The 22,238-nt window shown below is 41.9% G+C and overlaps 1 protein-coding gene across 2 annotated transcripts in view; it reads right to left on the bottom strand.

The window, feature by feature from the left end:
• Positions 1 to 22,238, bottom strand: part of atp2b3b (ATPase plasma membrane Ca2+ transporting 3b) — a gene marked incomplete at its 5' end in the record, with an annotated part of 80,060 nt that overhangs the window by 41,042 nt on the left and 16,780 nt on the right. For both annotated transcript variants that reach the window (XM_080468667.1, XM_080468666.1), the window contains 4 exons: positions 605 to 730; positions 3,415 to 3,540; positions 4,018 to 4,275; positions 10,918 to 11,115. In XM_080468667.1, coding sequence (XP_080324793.1) covers positions 605 to 730; positions 3,415 to 3,540; positions 4,018 to 4,275; positions 10,918 to 11,115 — 708 coding nt within the window. The remainder of the gene's footprint in view (positions 1 to 604; positions 731 to 3,414; positions 3,541 to 4,017; positions 4,276 to 10,917; positions 11,116 to 22,238) is intronic.

Raw genomic sequence — 22,238 nt, 5'->3', positions numbered from 1 at the left:
GGTTGTTTTGTGTCTGTGGTTGTTTAGCGGGTGTTGGAGGTTGTTTTGTGTCTGTTAGTTTCTGTTGGAGGTTGTTTTGTGTCTGTGGTTGTTTTGCCAGCTCCACACAGAAAGGCCTGACCCAGATTTGAACCCACATCCGTCCCACTATGTGGAAAGACTGCACTGTGCAGATTTTCAACTTGAAAGGCTGCATTTAAAATAAAAAGGTAAAAGACATAAAACAAAACACAAGTTTGTGTGCTCTCACTGATACATCATCAGACCTTGATTGGTACAAAAAGTTCACGTTGGAAACAAAGCGTGGGTCATGGGTGTCAAACATGTGGCTCAGGGGTCAGAACCGGCCCGCCAGAGGGCCTCAACCAGACCAAGGCACTGTGAAACACTGAAAAAGAAAGGAGTAATCTTTTCATGTGAGTGGGTGGTCAGAGACTTGAAAATAGTTGAAATGACAAACACCCTCTGTCATGGTGCTCATTTTAGACACAAAATTCATGAAAGTGATTTAAAATGAGTGAATATAAGGGAGCTGAAACGTGTCTGTTTTTATGATCTGAAACGTGTTTTGTTTGTCGGGAGCGTCTCGGCGCCGTTCACACACCTTTCTTCTCCTTGGCGTCTTCCTCAGCTTCTCCAGCTCCCAGCAGGGTGAAGATGATGCCCGTCTGGGAGTTCACCCCCACCGCCGTCACCAGCATCCGGCCAGAGCCCTCCATCACATGGGTACCTGCACACGCACACACACACACACACACACACACACACACACACACACACACACACACACACACACACACACACACACACACACACACACACACACAAAGCGAGTTTAACCACCAAAACAAAGCGGTAACAGCTTATAAACGAGTTAATATTGTTTTGTAACATTTATCAATAATGTAGCTTATATTGAATTTATCCATTTTAGGGACCGTCATTAAGAACTGTGACATTTCACTGTAATTTTAGCAGTTTTAGTTGATTGAATCATCTCTGCTGTTTTTGGCAGTTTAAATGTCTCATAGTATTTTTACATTTCCACTGTTTAAAATGACGAGACACTAGCAGTATTAGCCATTTTAACTTTCATTTCAGTAGTTTTACCTATTCAATCCAATTTAGCTGTCTAACACTTGTTAGTGTCTCCACCTGTCAGATATACAGGTAAACTGGTAAAACAGTGTTTCTAGATTTGGACGAAACCCTCTTTATTTCTGAATTTTGTCAAGGTCATTCTTTCAGAGAGCTGCTCACACATACTGTAGTTCACAAACTTTCTAGTTACAGCGTCACATTTGTCACCTGGAGCAGTGAGATAAGATAAAACCTTTCAAAGATAAATTGTTTATTTTTTTAGTTAAGAGAAAGTTAAAGCCCTTTAGGGCCACATGTACTGTAGTTGCAGAGCCCTGGGCTGATGTGACTGATGGTGTGATGCAGGTTGAGACCAATCAGGTGGTGAAATGAACTTTATGAACAATAAGAGTTTACCAGTGTTAAACTAAAACTCTTCTTCGCTCACCACTGGAACTGATTCAACCTCTTTCAAAATGCTTATTTCCATCAAAGGGTATTAAATGTATTGTTAGAGACATGTTAGTTAAAAACTTTAACTTTCAAAGAGGAAGTTTTTCTTACTGAAGACATCCTGCAAATGTCATTCCTCTTTAGTTTGCTCACTGTACCTTAAAATATCATTAAAATATCATTTAATTACATATAATAAAATAACGACCATTTTCACCAAGTGTTCTGACAAGAATCAGACTTTTAGGTAAAAATATACACATAGCATAACTTCCAAAACACAATCTGAGCATTATTTTATCAATTTGGACAATGAAGACTCGGATCTCAAGATATTTGTTTTTTGTATTCCTGCATAGTTACCAGATAACAGAGAGTTCTTTTTTCTTCATAGTGAAACGGTAGAAGACATTAAGTTAATATATATCTTATGTTGAAGTTCTTTATCTTGCAGGCAGTGTAACATTCTTAAAAAAAAAACAAAAAAAAAAAAAAAGTTTTCTGGATGTTTTGGAACAGTGGCAGTTCTCATAAATGAAATCATTTAACATTTATCATTCAAGACGAGGGACGAGGTCTCGATAAGGCCTACCATCCACAAATCTTTTATACCACTTTTACCAAAAAATAAAACCGCAGGAACGTCTCCAGTGAAAACCCATGTTACCCAGTTAGAACATGCAGACTTCCCACAACCTAAAAACCTGCTCCGGTAAACTCAGTGCAGAGAAGATTTAAAGGAGATTTGACTCGGTGACCCATAAATATTGTAAAATGTAATCTTGAGGTTGTGTTTTTCTTCTGGAGCTTGGCCATGCGTTCATAAATATTAGATAACACAAGCAGGTTGCACAGAGTCTTTCTTTCCGGCTGAAACATCTTTCAGTGGAATGAACTGTGGAGGAAACTACGTCCTGAAGCAGACCAGAGGTTCAAGCGTCTGTCTCAGGGTGTAGTTTGGACAAACATGTCGACATCCTAAAAGGGCTTCAAAACAAAAGTACAATGAATCATCTTTCAGATTATTTTCTAATTAAATCTTTCAATTGAGTCCTTGGAAATAATAACCTAGATTTGAAGCCTTTTGATGCTGATATAACAGTGATATATACAGTTTATAAGGTTTTAATTTGGATTGTTTTTTTACAGAACTATTATTACATTGGAATACTATTTGGAAGGGATCATGTCGGACCTCAAATGAACTCAGAGGGCAATAAATTGTAAATCTGATGCTACACAGGAGCTACAGATGCATGCAAGTCTTTGACATAAAGAATACTGATAACGAACTGTATAATGCATTTTTTATGTGTTTTGTTCAACACAGCAGCGACGTCAAATACTGAAACCTGCATTGAAAATCCTCAACACGACTAAATGTTTGATAGATTTTTACAAAGCTGAAAAAATAATTCTCTGTTTTTATAGCGGCGTATTTTAGGTGGACAGTTTTGTAATGAATTACTTTATGGGCAGATGAATGAAGGATTTTCTTTTCTTTCTTTTTTTCAGACTCATTTTAAGATCCAGTCCATCCCAGTGTTTATTCACTGTTTTTGTCACGTTCATGTTACATTCTGTCATTTTCCTCCTGAGTCATCAACGCCGCTTTTGTGTTATAGTGAGAAAGTTGCATGACTTCTTTGGTTAATGCGGCTTTGACACAACGCCAAAGCTTTTCTCTGGAGAATACAAAAAAAGGAAAGTCTGGATCTGCTGCAGGTCTTTCAGGAGATTTCTTCTGTCTCTCTGTTTCTCTAAATGTAAATTGATAGTAATGTGCCGTGAGATGGGGCTGCTGCAATGTATCCTGTAAAAATGAACCGGACTGAATTGAAACACAGAGAAAGAGCGTAAATCAAAGCTGCGAGAACAAACCTGACAGCAGCATGGGGTCCTTATCCACAGATTTGCGTACGTCGTCGGACTCCCCTGTAAGAGAGCTCTCATCTATCTTCAGATCGTTGCCTTGGACCAAGATACCATCGGCTGGCAGCAGGTCCCCTGAACACAGACGTGCACTAATTAGTGTTTGATTCGCCGTGCTGGTACCACTTTCTGGGCTCACCACGTCACCACACCCATTCATGTTCTGTGTATCTCTTGCAGACACATATGGGAAGCTGAGGAATTATTCCTGCAGCCCTCCAAACCAAACGGATTCAGGTTACCGCCGCCTGAAGTATGAAGAACAGACTTTCTCCCATCAAACGTCAAGAAATCCATCACCTTAAGTGGGACAAACTTACATATCGAACAGTCACACAAATGCTCTGTCAGCAAAAACTGAAGATAATGTAGAAACAAATAAAGGTCCTCTTCAAATGTCTATATGAAAATAATGAAAAATGGGAATTGAAGAGTTAAACATTTTATTCTTATCTACTGTAATCACCTGACAGCCTAACATCATTCTACAGAAACAATAAAAATATCTGCAGGTTTCTAAAGTGTTTCAGGAGTTTCATTCAGGACCCTCACCGTATTTGACTTGCGCCATGTCCCCGACCACCATGTCAGCCACCGGTATCTGGATCACGTTTCCTTTCCGTACGACGGTGAACTTCTGCTCCTGCTCGATCCGACTCTGCAGACCTCGGAACTGCTTCTCTTTGGACCAGTCATTAAACGCCGTGACCAGGACGACACAAACGACAGACAGCAAGATGGCGGCGCCCTCGATCCAGCCAGCGTCGGCCTCACCTTCATCCTCGGCTCCCGCCGACACATTCCCGCACGCTGCACACAGCAAGGGACAGTTACACCTGCATCTGTAACAATAACCTCGAAGATAATACACATAAAAGGCTTTTGGTTCTTCACATGACCCTCGGGTTCACGACTGGAAGGCCAGCTTTTATAAAGTTGTTTTTTTGTTTTTGTACACTGACCTCTTGAAATGTTCAAGTGTTCTGGGGGACTTTTTGATTAAATGTGATCCGATTCGGCTCCAAGTCAAAATTACAGACAATTATTCAATGTATTTACTGAGCATAATAACAATGTACTGTATTTATTTCTATTTTTTATTTTATTTTATTTTATTTTATTTTATTTTATTTTATTTTATATATATGTGTATATGTGTATTTTATTATTTAAAAAAATATATATTTAGTTATTTATTTAAGAATGTATTTACAACCCTGGTTATGAATGTGTCTAGTAAATAGCTGAAACCAGTCTCTTCCTATCGGTTCTTGTACTGTTCTTCCAGAACATTCTCAGCTCATCCATCCGTCCATCCATCCATCCATCCATCCATCCATCCATCCATCCATCCATCCATCCATCCATCCATCCATCCATCCATCCATCCATCCATCCATCTTAATCCTGTTCAGCATCGTGGGCACTGGAGCCAATCCCAGCTCACTATGTTTGAGGGCAGGATATACAGAGACAGACAACCAAACTCTCACATTCACGCCTTGGGGCAGTTTAGAGTCACGGATTAATGCTTTTGGATTGTGGGAGGAAACACACACACAAATGGGGGGAACATGCAAATTACACAAAGACAGCCGTGAGGCGAGAGCGCTAACCACTGCGCCACCGTGTGGCGTTCATCATCATCCTTTGGATCCTAATTCCTCCAAAAGATGGATTTTCATCTTTTCATGCTAATCTGTGGTGTTCTTTCTGAGCTTCACCGTCCCAGAGGATCTACTGATATGTCCAGGGATCGTTTTATCTCCTCCACAGCAGCAAGTACAAACTCTGACCTTCATGTTAGTATTAGTGCTTTCAAACTAGTAAACCTCCAATCTAATTAATCACAAGGTTAATGTCGGTTAATTTCAATGAATCACTTTTAAACATTATTCATTTTTAATCTATATTAATCATGTTTGATTTTGCATGAAAAGTTCGAGAAAGAAGGGACTATATCTGCATTTAATATGTTTATAAAACACCATTAACACTTCATGTTAACAAAAAAATTATCTATTTTTCAAAAGAAGCAGAGCTTATATAACAGTCGGTAGAATCCCCCGACTCACATTTGCCTCACGTTAATGTGGGATTTTAAACTGGAAGTGCTTCGGTGAAAACAAAAGTCCGTTCTGCAGAATGTGTCTAATACTTTATGTTGGTCAACTGTTCCGTCTTGGGTTCCTTCAGAGGTCCAACGTGCTGTTTAGCATCTTCCATATCGAGTTGGTTCTGTGGCTACTGGAACAACTGGCCATTTGTCCATTCTGTCCAGTCTACTTCGACAAACTACCCAAAATGCATTTCCAGAGGTGTTTTAAGGATATTGAGTCAATCTGCGGTGTGGATGGGTTAATTGTGTTAAAGACTTTTATTGAGATTAATCATGATGATAAATTAATCTGTGTTAGCGCGTTCGTTTTGATAGATTATTCCGTATTAGCGTGATCGTTTTAATAGATTAATCTGTGTTAGCGTGTTTGTTTTGATAGATTAATCCGTGTTAGCGTGTTCGTTTTGATAGATTAATCCGTGTTAGTGTGTTCGTTTTGATAGATTAATCCGTGTTAGCGTGTTCGTTTTGATAGATTAATCCATGTTAGTGTGTTCGTTTTGATAGATTAATCCGTGTTAGTGTTTTGACAGCCCTAGTTAGTATGCGACGTCCTTTTACGTCATCAGGTTTGTTCTTAACAACTCAAACTTTTTCTAGACCACAACATATATCACCTGTAGTGTTGTGCAGTGTTAAACTAAACTGGTTTAATTCATTTTGAAGGATGAAAACAACTGGTAGTTTCAGACTTGAACAAAAGTACACATGGAATTCCTCAAGGCTCCGTTACTCTTATAAACATGCTCCCACGGCAGCAGATTTTAACGATTAGATTAGACTTTAGACTTTCTATTCATCACGTATACATACTGGTACAGCAGTGAAGTGCAGCAACTGTCCACCAGACGCTACAACACAATGTCAAAAAGGCAGGAAATATTAAATACAGGTGAAAGACAAAACAGTAAAAAAGGGCAGATTGAAAAAAAAAAAATCACAACAGGCAAAATCGTGACACCCATGGAATGCACACAGGGTTTGTGAAAGTGGAGGTGTGTGTTCACACAGTGAATGTTCAGTCTGTGTGATGTGCGTGCGCAATGATGCAGTGATTTACAGTTGTGCGTCTATTGTCTCTATTTGTGAGGCGCTGACTGGAGGTCATAGTTCACAGTCCTGCCGGCGTGAGGAAAAAGCTCCTCCTGAGTCTCACTGTTTTCTCCTTGATGAGGCGACGGCATCACCCAGAGCGCTGACACTCAAGCAGTCAGCTGTTGGGGTGAGGAAGACCCTTCATGATCCTGTTAGCCCAGGGCCACGCTCCTCCTGGTGTGGATATCCTGTAGGGTAGGGGGTGTTGTAGCCATGATGCGCTTTGCTGACCTCAGCATCTTCCTGTACCACTGGGTGATGCTTCCAGTCTGCACCACTCCAGTGAAAAGTTCTCATGATGTCAGAGACTCTGAACTTCCTGAGCAGTCTGAGTTGATACAGGCGCTGCCTCGACATTTTCACTAAATTGTCAATGTGTGGTGTCCATGTTAGGATCTGCACTCCCGGGTACTTAAAACTGCACACCTTTCAACAAACGTCCGGCTGATCATCATGGGGTGTAATTCCTCTTCTGTCTCTTTCCAAAGCCCATGATCAGCTCCTTGGCAGGAGCTGATGTGTACGCCAGTGGTTGGGGCCACTCAGATGTGGGTGTACGGGGTGAGGAGCACAGGGCTGAAGACACAGTCCTGTGGGGCTGCAATGTCTCCCCACATGGACCACCTGAGTTCTGACCTACAGAAAGTCCAGGATCCAGGTATTTGGGGAAGTGTTGAGCTGGTCATGTTGTCCTGGAGGCTGATGGGGACTATGGTGTTGAAGACTGAACTAAAATCAATGAACACCATCTGTGCTGATGCCATCAGCCAGAGCTTCACCCTGACTCACCGGAACGTATGATCCTCCCCTTAAGTCTATGATGGTCTGCAATCCTTGCCACAAGCTCCTCATCACAGTTCCACTTTGTCCTTGTACTTGCGCCTACCACCCTTCACTGACTATCTCAGCCTGTAAGACACCGCTTTATATTCCTCGATCCTGCCCATGAGAAGCACAGAGATGTAGGCAGCGGTGCGTTCCTTCACAGTGGTGCGGATAGTCTTATCCACCCATGGCTTCTTGTTAAGGAAGACCCAAACGGTCACCATGAGGACAGCGTTGCCTACAAGAGTCCGTCTCCACTTCCGGAAACTTGTTCATGTCACTCGAGTCGGATTGGAACATCTCTCGGTCAACATCGTTGTTCCACTGGTTCTTCCTGTGCCATCCGTTGTTTGTATTTCGGCACCAGGAAGATGGAGGCATAGTCTGATTTGCCGAGTGGAGGCAGGGGGATTTGAGTGTAGCCCTCTCTGAGTGGAGCAGTGGTTTAGTGTATTGTCTCCTCTGGTGGATCATGTGACGTGTTCCTAACATTTTGCCAGAACTTTTTTAAAGTTCACTCTGTTAAGATCCCTCGCCACGATGAAGGCAGCGTCCAGGGTTAGCTTCATGCAGTTTCAGTAGTGCTATGTCAGTGTCGGCTTGTGGTGGGATATATGCCGCCGCCACAAGGACCCATGTGAACTCCCTGGATACATGAAAGGAACGGCACAGGAAGAATGGGCGTTCCAGATCTGGCGAGCAGAAATCGGACAGCATTTTAATGTTCCCGTGGTTACGCTATTTGTTGTTGGTCATAAAACAAACTGCTCCACTTTTGGACTTGCGAGATTCTTCCGTACTGTCCTTGCAGAGCAAAGAAAACAACTCCGCTGGCAGGATGTGAGGAGTGAGCCGTGTTTCAGTCAGGCAAAGGATGTTGCAGATCTGCATGTCCTGTTGGGATGGATTGTAGGACAACTCGTCCATGGATGGGATTTCAGAAATTTTTTGAGAAAATAAATCCTGTACAATGTACTTTTACATGTTATTTCAAATTGATATTTTATATATATTTCATATATCTCGTATATGTCTGTATATATTTAGTATAGTATGATATGGCTTTGTTTCTCTTGAGAATTGCTCAACTTTAGCTTATCACACCTCCCTCACACCTCCGCTGGCCTGGTCACACCTCAGCTCTAACTCTAACCCTAAAGACTGCTTCATAATGAAATATATACAGTATCTTATCTTTCTGTGTCAAATATACTTAATAATCCATACTTTCAGAATATACATCTCTTTGGTGCACACTATTGTACTATGTTCTATTGTTTGCTGTTTTGCACATTTGTATTGCACAATTTTGTATTTCAATAATAATAAAAAAGTTGAAACATAAATATACTTAATAATCCTTCCAAATGTGTCAAATATACTTTGAAATCCTTCAAATCAATAATGCTGAAAAAAGTAGTCGTGGTCGAGTTGTCCAAGGTAGCAGTTTTGTGAACGAGGTGTCCGTGGATGTAGTGTCCGTGGACGAGTTGTCCGTGCACCGTTGGGATGTAGTCCGACCTCTGAGCTCAACCGGATTGTTGTCCAGTGACTGGACGTTGACAATGGGATGCTGAGCAGGGGTAGATGATGGGCTTAGGATCACAGCTTGTTCCGAATCCCACTTTTTTGTTCTCGGTGCTTTCTCGACATTTGGTCATTGTTGTCATATGTCAGCGAGACACTTCTAAATGTTGAGAAAAGAGTCAAAGAGTTTGTTTGTGACGATTTCCCCCTATGTGTGTACCGCAGTCATAAGTCAGCTTCTCTGTGCAGGCTGATATCACACAGGATACCATAACGAAATAAAAGAAAACGTTGCAGCGCCTTAGTGGAGAAGATTGGACGGTGTCTGGACACAGCTGCACCATCTATGCAATAACAACAAAATGGGCCTTTATCACTATGCAGATGACACACAGACTTACATCACTCTTTAGGAGGAGACTGCAGCTCAGTACAAACACTGAGTGAGGGCTCAGTGAAGTGAAGTCCAATCAGTCTCCGCTGGATTGACAGAAGCTAATTCATTTGTCTCTACCGTAATACTGTCTTTACTGTTCTTCATTGGAAATCTGATTCAAAGCACTGCTGCTCAAGTCCTCACAAACATAAGGAGAGTGGTTCAAAGTCCATCAATACAGTTCTCAGAGCTTCACACTGCTTCTCTCACACAGACAAACTAAAAGCTCTGAAATCCACCACAGATCTGTGAAGTTCTGATCCATCCAGACCTCTCAGCTCGGATCAAACCTGCTTTCTCTTCCTGAACCAAACATCAATAAACTGCTTTTAGTATTTACGCTCCAAATATTTCAGATGTGTATGTTTTCAAACTACTTGGATTTTTTTTTTTTAAATACTTACCTTGCCTTTTACATGATAAGATGTGATGAAACGCTTCACCCTGACCACAATCCAGCACATTTCACAATTTCTATTTAAAAAAGCCTCAAAAGTTCATGTTTTTCATTGTATTACTGTGATTGCTTTTGTGGACTACATTTATATACATTGTAGTGACACTAATATTACTTGCTTAAGGCTTTTGATTAGGTGTACGTATGTCAGAAAATTTGCACTATGCTTTGCTCAAGCAAGGTTTTTTCATAGTTCATGGTATTTTCAGGTAAGCACTTATCTCACCGTTTAGCATAAGAATTTAATTAAATGACTGATATTAATATCAGGTTGAAAGAGACAGCAAGAAATGCAAAAGTTACCAAATGTTGACGCTTGTGAGATGAGAGTTAATCAACTTTACTAAAACTTTAAAGACGATCTATCATGTTATTTTGTGTTCTGGGAGGAAGGTTTCCGGGATGTAACTGAATCTACGAGCTTGGAGCATGGAGCGCTTGTAAATTGACACCAGCCTCATCCCACACATGCTGTGTGTGGAGCAGGTGAGGGTCTGCAGAAATCTGTGATAAGGCCACGTATTTAACCCTTTCGAGGGCAGTGGTGGAAGCAATTGGAAACAGAAATGTTTATTTTTAACACACACGTGTTATTTATATATCATAAGTATTTTAGAAAGAGTCAAATGCAACAAACTCACGTTGAATTTCACAGCTTATAGTCCAGAATAAAAATATCTAAACAGGCTAGAATTCTCACTTGTGTGTTTAAAGCTTTGACAGTCCTGTTGTCTCATCCTGGTCACCACATGGTTCTAGTTAGTGTCTGAAGAAAATGTCAGAAAACTGTGTTCTGTAATTGTTAGCAACATAAAAGCTTGAAGTGTTCATATATGGGTAGTTTTTTCTTTGCCATTTAAAGAGTTAATACTGAAGTCCACAGATGTATCATAAAACTCAGTTGATGCACAAGGTCGTATTTAAACTGTATCCCATTGTTGAAGAGAGGACAGACGACATGGTACTGAAGGTGTAACATCCTTCATCTCTTACATTCGGTTTCCGATCCAGGAGGCTGGTAAAAGGAGAGGCCCAGAGAGATGATGGCAGCGGCCTCCAGGATGATGAGCGTGACGTCCTGTAGAGCTTCCCACACCAGCTCCAGGAAGGTCTTGGCCTTCTTTGGGGGAATGAAGTTTTGGCCGAATGCTTGGTGCCGACGCTCCATGTCTGCTGGATCCCCTGTGAGGCCTGAGAGGACAGAAGTGGAGGAAGATTCAACAGAATGTCCCGTGAAACCAACAGAAAGTCACATTTACACCTCAGGAGATAGAAAACATCACACAGAGTGACACAATCATCATGTAGCTCACTGCTTTGAGAAGCCACCATTTACATTTTAAATTGTTCAGTTGTTCAGGGACCCCAACCTTCAAACCTCAGAGTCTAGGTCTTTATAGACAACTACACTGATAAAAACTTTTTACTTGATCTGTTTAAAAAAATGAGGTAACTTGTTGCATAATTTACTTATGTTGATGAAGCAAGACTGTTCTTTGTTTTGACTATTTACTTATTTATCTTGCATGAAAAATAAAATCCAAGTAAAGTGAGCTTAGTGTTTTTCCTGTCTCAGGATTGAGTGTATGTTTGATAGATTGCTCCTAGTCTATTTTCTACTAATGCAAAGATATCCGCCGTCTCTTTGTATGGCTTCCTTCTATCCGTCTACGGGCCGAGGAACACTGACGGCTTATGGGTATTGTAGTATATGGTGTTTTAAATACTGAATGAAATCATGTGGCTTGATGGCTGAAGACCACACACACACATATTCTGGACTTTCCCCCCCGGCTAGCTCAGTTGGTAGAGCATGAGACTCGCAATCTCAAGGTAGAGGGTTCGTGTTCCACTCCGGGTGTCACCTTCCCGTGGGCTCACCACCCGCAGAAAGTTTCTTAATCGGTGTGACAGCAGGAGAAGATGGATGGATGGATGGGACACAATATGGCAGACCTTTTCTAGAAGTAGAATGGGAGGCAGTCTTCAGCTATCAGGCTCCTCTAATGTGGAACCAGCTGGCGGTTTAGGAATCTGACACAGTCGCTACTTTAAGTCCAGACTCAAGACTTCTGTTTACTAAAGCTTACAGTTTGGGCTGGTTGAACACACTCTGGAGCATTTTCCAGTGGAGCTGCCATGACTGTTCCTCCACCCTCCGCCACACACACACACACACACACACACACACACACACACACACACACACACACACACACACACACACACACACACACACACACACACACACACACACACACACACACACACACACACACACACACACCCCTCCTCTCTCTCTATCTCTTCCGCTCTGCCCCTCTCTCTGCAGCTCTATCTACTGCCCCACCTCTTCCTCACCTCACATCTTCCTCCCACATCTCCACGGCTCTACCTCTCTTTTCTACCACTCTGTCTCTCTCTATCTCTACCCAGCCCCCCCCCCCCCCACCCACCCCCACCCTGTGCATCTGAAGCCTCCTGTGGAGTGGAGATCCTCCTGCTCCAACCAGGTTCTGCATCCCTACCTGAACCAGGATTTGAATCCTCACCCCCCCGACCCGACCCAGGGTCTTTATCCCGGCCTTAACTGAACCAGTGTTCTGAGTCGTTCTCCCAGTCTGTCTGTCTGTCTGTCTGTCTGTCTGTCTGTCTGTCTGTCTGTCTGTCTGTTCTATCCTTTCCTCTCCTCTATCCCTTCACCCCAACCGGCCAGCAGAAAGCCTCCACCTCTGAATCTGGTTTCTGTAAAGGTTTCTTCCTGTTGGAGGGAGATTTTCCTTTCCACAGTCGCTATATTGTCTCATGTGGATCTGTTGGGTTTCTCTCTATAAAAAGCAACAAGAAATGATGTGTTGTATAGGTGCTGTATAAATAAAGTTCAATAGAATTGAATTGAATTGAATTAAAACTAATATTAGGATTTCAGATACCCATATACACTAGGGACAGGTGAGGTTGTACAAGAAGAGGATCAGTACCTAATTAAAATACTACTGTTGGCATGTAAAATGTCAATCACAAGACTGTGGTACAGACTAACACTCCGACCGTGGAGCAGTGGGCGGGCACTGTGGAGGAGAGTCATCTGATGGAGAGACTCACAAACAAACTGAGACTGCAATTTAATAATAAATGGGAAAAATGGACAAATTACAGAAGACAGGAAGAGGACGACACCATCACTTCTCCCCGGCAACAAGAACTTGAATCATCGCAAAGCTGAATACTTAATTATGTATATGTGCGTTACACCGAGCCCCATAAATCTCAAAGAAAAAAAAACAAATACTGAATAAAACACAGTTTTTCTTGTGTGCATGAATTACTTAAATTATTCAATTACTCATGTTCTGAAGGGGAAAGAATATTTTGAATAAATGTTTTTGAATTCAATACTAGATATATTTGAGTAAAAATACTAACTTGAATTTTTATTGCTGATTTCACAGATTCAAGTTAGATTTACTTCTGAGACACACACACACACACACACACACACACACACACACACACACACACACACACACACACACACACACACACACACACACACACACACACACACACACACACACACATCTATCTATCTATCTATCTATATCTATATCTATATCAAAGAAGAAAACCTTTGCAATGTCAGCATTACCGTTTGAAGAAAAGCAGTGAGATTTGACATTTTTACTATATTCTATATCACATGCAACTATTTTCCAATAGTTTCAAATTATCCTAGTTATAAGTGTGTGTGTTTCTTGGAAGAATTGTGCCAACATTAAAATATATATCCTGTTTTTTTAAAGAGTCACAATCTTAAAAAAGAGCACACGTTTGTTTTAGGAGGGTTTGAATAAAACAGACAACAGATATAAACTGTGGTATTTACAACTTCAGCTGCACGGCCGTGAATAAGAAAGTGTGTGAAAGAGATCATTGAGTCTGTTTTTAATTGTGAAAAATTCAAAGTCAGTTCTTTCTAAATGCTGCTGTTGAACCGAGCTGCTCTGGGCTGATTGAAATAAATGTAAGTCAGACACTGTAATTTAATTCAAGAAGGGTAGCGCTCTTATTGTGTTATTGAACCATTCATCTTAGCATTTATTACCCTCGACAGTTCTGTAAAGGTTTTGCGCAACGTTCTTTAAAAGGAAATCAACTTTACAATTAGACGGCTACGGAATCCGTTATCAGAAGTAAAGTGATCCTGCGACGCCTCTACTTCTGGCACCAACAGGATTTTAGTGAAAACAGTTACAAAGCTGCTGTCTCGCTCCGAAGTTCACGTTTGAACTGTCACTGTTTCACTAAACTTCTGTTTACTGATGGAGGGACTAAAGGCCTCTTCATACTCCATAAGAAATTTGTTTGGGCTGTGCCAACCGCCCTGGACGAACTATGGAGGTGCCGCACTGCCGAAACTTCTGCACTGCCGTGTGCTGCGCATGCGTGTTCCAGTTCGCTCATGACTATCAGTCATATTTTAATCATATTTAGCTCGTAACATCGCTACTGTACGAGCGCCGCAGCTCGTTAAAAAGTCAGAGTACAGGCTTTTACATGATGCACCTGAACGCATCACAAACAGCTGTCAGCTCCTGTAGTTAAAACCGGATCAACATGGCGCTCGGACAAAAACTCTCTTTTATTACTGGAACAGTTCTAAATGTGTTTCTAAAAGCACTGGAGGCCAGAAATAAACCGCAGTTGAAAAGTTTAAACGCTGCATCACAGACGTGTGGCTCCTGCGAGGAGGCGTGGCCTGCTGTGAGGGGGCGTGGCCTGCGAGTTCGGCAGCTTCTTATCGGAGTATGAACAGTCCTGCCGAAAAAGCTTTTTTTTCAGCAGCTGGCTGACGTCACCGCCGAATTTTCTTCCTGTTCTTATGGGTTCAAAAAGGGAGTATGAAGAGGCCTTAACCCAGTCCTCCTGACTGTATGTGAGAGAACATCAGTTTGTCTGGGCTCTTTAGAGCATCTTCCTCCCACAAACTTCAGTTCAATGAGTGACTCAGTCTTCAGGTCGACACAGAAAACACTGACAGCTCGGCTAATGCGTCACACAACGCCACAATAATACAGATATTATTAACAGACGGCGATAATGAATCCTTTACAGGTCAATTTCCTCTGAACCAACAATTATAAATTGATGGAAATACAAAAACAGGAAAAAATTAATGGCTGATGGGTGAATTTTTCTATTTCTAAAAACAGGATAAACAGTGTTCATCTCCTTCTCTTATTCTCAGTGAGTGCACCTAATCGAGGCATTTATGTACATAGAAATCTACCACAACTGGCTGAATATAAATGTTTAGATGTGTCTAATCTATTAAATCACTATTAGTGCACATTTGTTGCAAATAAGACATTGTATTGTAGTATATTAAAGGACATATATTGTTTGAACTGTAAATGAGGAAATACATTTAAAAAATGTTTAATGATATAATTAAATCTAATGGTGCATCTTGCAGTATAGCAGCTCACCAACAACTTACATGTAAGTGGGTAAATGTTTTTTTTATATCCGCCAAGGACTTAATAAAATCATTGGCATGTATTTATTTGTCTGTTTGTAGGGCTGTTGGCAAGATTACGTCAAAACTACGGCAGGGATTTTGTCAATATTTTCACCACAGATAGATTTTAGTTCCAGAATCCGAATCCGGATCCGGATTCTGATCAAATTTTAGAGGCTTTTGAGGATTACGTCAAGTCTTCATGACAGATTTTCACCAAATTTTCACCGCTGATAGATGAAAACTTTGGCGGACGTCAGAAATCGGTGATTCCTCTAGTTTACTTGTGTTTAAGAAGGTGCTCCACTATAGGTTAAAAGGATCACGAGTTACTTTCTACAAAGAAGTAACTGTAAAACAAGAGTTTCTCTCTCAGTATAACTATATAGTATAAGTATAACTGCTTTTAAAAGAGCAGCAGGCAAATGAAATCAAGTGTTCATTGTGAGCAGAGCGTCAAACCCGGAGGAAAACGTCTATAATGGTTTATTTACGGTTTATGAGCTTAAAGGGAAAAGTGTGTGTTCAGAGGTTGATGTGTACATTGTGTGGTCTGTGTTTAAAGGACGGTCCCAGAGGAGGAGGCACCAGTTTAAACCTCCAGAACTACACCTGCGTCCTCATCCAGGGTCTTCAAGGAAGCTACGCAAACAACGTGAAGGAAAGTCTCCTGCTAACGGCGTCAAGTGAAGGCTGAATGCTGATACAGACCTCAATGCCACTCATAATGATTCAAAAACCCAAATCCAGCGAAGAATGTTTTCTTCTATAACAACCTTCAGAATGATTCAAAATCATATTTTTGACCTAAACTATCTTTTAGGTGACCTTTTTCAATTCTCTTTTTCGAAACTCTTTTTCATCCTCTAGTCTATTCTACTTGACATTTTTCTGTAAACAGTGCAAAACCCAGTGAAATGACAGCATTTTTATTTTTAACTTTTTAAAAATTCTAAAAATGGGACGCTTCATCTTATTCAGGCCAAACTATTGATACCTGAGGTTTCCAAAGGTCACTAAAATCACATAATTTTGTAACACTACAGTCCATTTATTTGTACTTAAATATGTAAAACTAAAATAAATTGCACATATTTATAGCTTTATAGCTAAAGAAATGTGAAATATTTCTCACTGTATTTCTGTAAGAGGTTATAACATCTCTTTCAGTCAGACAATATAATATATGATCTGCATCAGCATTTGAAATATATACTGTAAATGTGTTTATCGTCACATGTTTGGTGCTGCAAGTGAATGTGGTGTCACAGTTGGAATTAAACACTGACTGGACATTAAAAGGCAGCGAGTCAAAACACAGCCGTGTTTATGTGGATATATGAGAAGTTTGAAACAGGAGTGTTTGCTCATTATACTACAAATCCTGAGCAAACAGCTTCTATTTCAGGCCCTGCTGTACTTTCACTATGGGGGTCTGTCAGAGGGCGCAGTTATTTTTCTGTCTTCTGATTTTCAGGTGTGTGTTTCTCGTAGGGGGGGAATTGCTGGTGGGGGGGGGGGGGGGGGGGGGGGCACGTCTTCCTTCCATGTGGCCTCACTAATGTGCTGTGATAGAAAACCTCTCCATCCTCACCTTCCTCTCCCCTTCAACCTCACCCCTAAGTGATTCAGTTTCCATGGCGACGGATATCAAGTCCGGGGCTTCCTGTCTCCAACAAGTTTCTGCCCAGCAACAGGTGATGTCACTGGTCCGGTGCTGCTCCAGCCTTTAGAGCCAAACATTTGGTCTGAGCTCTGTTTTTTGATTGGATGCAGGGAAGGGGGGGGGGGGGGGGGGGGGCGGGGGGGTTGAGATTGGTCGAGATCGGTGTGTGTGTGTGTGTGTGTGTGTGTGTGTGTGTGCGTGTGTGTGTGTGTGTGTGTGTGCGTGTGCTTGCTGCAGGGACGGTACGTTGCCCCCGGTGTGCCCAGGAGTTGCATGGCAATGTGTCAACAGGCTTCCGAGTGAGGCGAGGCAGCGAGAGAGAGGAAGCAGGTGACCTTATGCTGAGTAATCATAGCGAGCTGTATCCTCTTTTCATTAGTCCCTCCCTTCCTCCCTCCCTCCCACCCCTTCCCTCTCATCCTTCCCTCCCTTCTTCACTCCTTCCTTCTTATCCTCTTCCACAGCCCTCTCTCTCATCAGGTCTCCTCCTCTTTTTTCTCCCTCTCAATCTCCCCTTGATGTGTCCTTGACAATGCGGCAAGCTGTTCTAGCTTCCCTTCCTCACCCCTCAACCACCCACCCATCCCTCATTCCCACACACACACACACACACACACACACACACACACACACACACACACACACACACACACACACACACACACACACACACACACACACACACACACACACACACACACACACACACACACACACAGTCGTCTCTCGTTGCCTCTTCCTCATCGTTCCTTCTTTCCGTCTCCTCCGTGGACGTCTTGGTCTCATGCTGCAGTGCTGTGGTATCCATATCTGTTTGTGTGATGATTCTGTATTGGTTTAACCCCCCCCCCCCCCCCCATCCCCCCCTCGCTCTGTGGATCGCATTACAGATGATGTTCAGCATCAGCTGCATCATAATGTACACGCCATCTTCGCCCCAGTGTGTGTCTGTGTACCCTGTGTGTCTGTGTAACAACGTACACACCCATAATTTCCCCTCTGATGTGCTGATTCACATCCAGCCCTCTGATCAGTGTGTGTTCATTGTCACCGTACAGAGGCTCAGATCTCAACATCTCCAGCCGCTGATCCAGAGCCATCAGTGGCGCCACTTTGAGCGGTTTCCAGTGACGCCGTCACCTTTCTACAAGGTTTATTACGTGTGTGTTTGCACTGTGGCAGGTGTGTGTGGCTTTACACTACGTGTCTGATTTGTGAAAGTCAGCAGAATCCAAATGTAGAATTTCAAAGTTTGTGGATAGGGGTGTGTATGTGTGTGTGTGTGTGTGTGTGTGTGTGTGTGTGTGTGTGTGTGTGTGTGTGTGTGTGTGTGTGTGTGTGTGTGTGTGTGTGTGCGTGTACTTAAAGGTTTGTTTGGAGCCGCTGCACTGATTCCTGAGCTGCCCACAGTATCAAATTAGCAACACTCAACACAGACTTACTGTAACTTTACACCCACCAACCCCTCTCTCCTTTTATCATCTCTCTTCCTCACACACACACACACACACACACACACACACACACACACACACACACACACACACACACACACACACACACACACACACACACACACACACACACACACACACACACACACACACCATTTCCATCTTCTCCATCTCACAGTTCTCAGTCATCTTTCTAGCGCTGTGACTTTCCAGGCCCACTTCTCGCTGCTGTTGTGTTGCTAGGCTACAAACTAGTTGGAGAGGTGGGCGTTGTGTGGTACCACACCCCGTTCAGAGCACACCAGTACGCACACACACTGATCTATCTATCTATCTATCTATCTATCTATCTATCTATCTATCTATCTATCTATCTATCTATCTATGGTAAGTCAGCGTGAATGACATTCATTTGATAAAGGAGCCATATTTGGAACGACGCCCCAGAAGTGAAGACAGTCTGTCCTCTCTCTCCCTGGCTTGTTTCAGTTTTTAAAAAGTGTGTTGCTCCAAACAGCCAATCAGAAATCAAACCCTATGTAGTGTCATCGAGGGGTTTTAGCCAATCCCAATCAAGGTAGACCTTCCCTTTGACTCCTCCCACAATCAGGCAGCTCTGCTCTGGCACATGGCACCACGAGAGGAAGTACTTCCTCCTCTTCCCAAGATGGGCATGTGCGGGCGGAGCCAGTCCAGCTCACACAGACACAGCAGATTCTGAATGCAGCTTCTATGATCCAATATTAAAATGGAGGAAAATCAAGGAAAAGCTGGATTTGGAACAATAAACTTTGAAGATAATATTTTTGAACCAGCGAGACCATGTGACAGTGTTGAAAAGCTGTATGATATGACCCCTTTAATTAAAAAGTGAACTCAGGTAAAAAGCAAATTTTCTTTCAAGTCACAATCACTCATTTCAAAAAGTATAAAATCTGTGTTGGGAGCCTTTGACCTTCAAGGAGTACTTGCCAGTTCTGTCTTAACCCGTGATTGAGTGAGGAACCACATTTGGAAACTTCTTCCTGTTTGTGGCAAACTCACCATAATAAGCCCATGATATCAGAAGACGTGAAAAACGAGTGGTGTTTGTTTAGGATTCATAGAATCTGTTCAAAGAATTTTTCATGTATTCACTATCAGCAGACGGAAGATGGTTCCTGGATGGGAGACGTCGCGGCAGCATAACCGCAGTCAGTCGTCACGCCAGTGGACTCGGTACGCCACAGCGACTCACCAACCGATCGAAAAGCAGCAAAATAAAAAAATGTAATAAAAGGAAAAAAAGAGTAGAGAAAAAGAGAGCGACCTGTAGAGCTGAGACAGCAGAAGAACCGTCTGATGTAAAAGTCAAAAAGCCTTTAGCAGAGAATCTGCTGTTTTAGTGGTGAGAGACTTTTCCTCGGCTGGTCTCCCATAACCCTTACAGTATTTGTGGACTATATTATTGACATTATTTATCTAAATCACTTCTGTTGCTCTTCTTTTTCCTAAAGCTCTTGACTTTGAGTGATCATCTTTCATGTGGTGTTTATTTTTTCCCAATTTCATATATATTTGCTCTAATGATCTGATGTGTCTCACCTCTCCCTTCAGCTAAACGTCCAACTCAACGCTGGCGGATTTCATATCACGTTCATAATCAAACCAACAGAAGCAATGATACAAGCAAACCCTCAATGAAATACTCTTTGTGTTATTCTTCTTATTTGATCGCTTGCAAAACACATGCAAACTGAATGTATTTAAGCTCCTTCACACAGATACTTAGGAAATCAGCTTCTATGTGTCGTCCACTTAACACGGCTTAACACGTGTTTTTTAAAAGAAGGAATTTCATCTTGCATTTATTCAATTAGTTTTTTTCTAAACAAATAGAAAAAATAATAGAGTTACCAGAGATGTGAATAAAGGCTTGAAATTACCCGACAATATATTTAGGTATAATGTTTATAATACTTGACTATTTGTTTTCTGGACATTGTGCTTTATTAGACCTGTAGAACTGTTTCACTTCGAATTTTGTTCCGTCAAAAGAGAAATGAGTCTCTTGGACTGTTTTGTTTGGGAGTATTCATGCAGAGGTCTGCATCAAAATACTACATATACACTGTATGTTGGTTTGACACCAACAGACAAGTATTACTATATATGAAGCTTGTTTGAGTTGATCTGATGTGATCTGATTTAATTTGATGTGATTAGATTTAGTCTGAATTGATTTTAATTGCTTTGACTTGATTTGATGTGATTTGATCTGGGGTGACTGCCCCCTGTTGGCAGAGTTCAGAAGAGGTCATACATTCCACACACCCTTATTGGCAATTAACCTTTGGCTAAGCCCCACCCCTGAACGCAAACAAAGCAACAGCATTCAACTACCAACTGCTCTACCTCTCTTTTCCTCCCTCTACTCGAACCACGGTCTGTTTCTCGCCAACGACCCAAACCAAGGTTTGTATCTCCTCCCCAATCTATCTCTCTGTCAATTCTATCCTTTCTTCTCCTCTATCCCCTCACCCCAACCGGTCAGCAGAGTCTGGTTTCTGCAAAGGTTTCTTCCTGTTAGAGGGAGTTTTTCCTTTGCACAGTTGCAATTAAATCTGCTTGCTCATGTGGATTCGTTGGGATTTTCTCTGTTAAAAGCACCAAGAAATGACTGTGTTGTATTTGGTGCTATTGAAATAAAGTTGAATTGTGACTTGAAATGAATTGAACTGCACGGACTTGGACAAATATTCTCAGCTCCGTAGAGAAGCTTAGGAGTTAGCGACATGTTTGTTGTTTTCTGGGTTATTTAAGTCATTTAAAGGGGTCGTGTTGGGCAAAATTCACTTTCTAATGGTTTTCCAACAGTAATAATCGTCCCCATACCTGGAATGACATCCCAGTCGTGAAGAAAGTCTGTCCTCTCTCTCCCTGGCTTGTTTCAGGTTTTAAAAAGTGTGTTGCTCCGATAAGCCAATCAGAAATCAAACCCTATATAGTGTCATCAGGGGTTTAGCCAATTCCAATCAAGATAGGCCCTCCCTTTGACTCCTCCCACAATTTGGCAGCTCTGCTCTGGCACATGGCACCATGAGAGGAAGTACTTCCTCCTCTTCCCAAGATGGGCATGTGTGGGCGGAGCCAGTCCAGCTCACGCAGACACAGCAGATTCTGAATGCAGCTCCTATGATCCAATATTCAAATAGAGGAAAATCAAGAAAAAGGTGGATTTGGAGAAATAAACATTGATTACAAAGTTTTTGGACCAACGAGACGCATGTGAAAGTGTTGAAAAGCTGGATAATACGACCCCTTTAAGATGGAAAAAGGTCAAACTAGAACAGGCTCTCAGTAGAGCACATACCTTCGCCAACGCCACATTTATCACCATGGTAACCAATGGATTAGAAGTCGATTTGATCCACCACACCACTCCTTCTATCATTTGTCATGGTCGTTTGAATTGCTTCACATTATCACTGTTTGACACAGATGTAGACATATTTTACTATTTCTGTGAACCCCTCCCCCCCGACCTTTGACCCTCAACCTCTGACCAGGATAATGACATCACTGCATCATGTGGCATATCAGAGGATAGGGAATTGAAAGCAGAACATTTTGGCATTGATTTGACTGACCGCGGTACGACGGAAATACTTTGTTGACCTTTTTGTGACCAAGA

Source organism: Lipophrys pholis (genome assembly GCF_963383615.2).
Source record: "Lipophrys pholis genome assembly, chromosome: 8".
In the NCBI taxonomy this organism is placed as follows: domain Eukaryota; kingdom Metazoa; phylum Chordata; class Actinopteri; order Blenniiformes; family Blenniidae; genus Lipophrys; species Lipophrys pholis.
The sequence above is the reverse complement of the archived record's forward strand: the minus strand, read 5'-3'. Positions and strand labels throughout refer to the sequence as shown.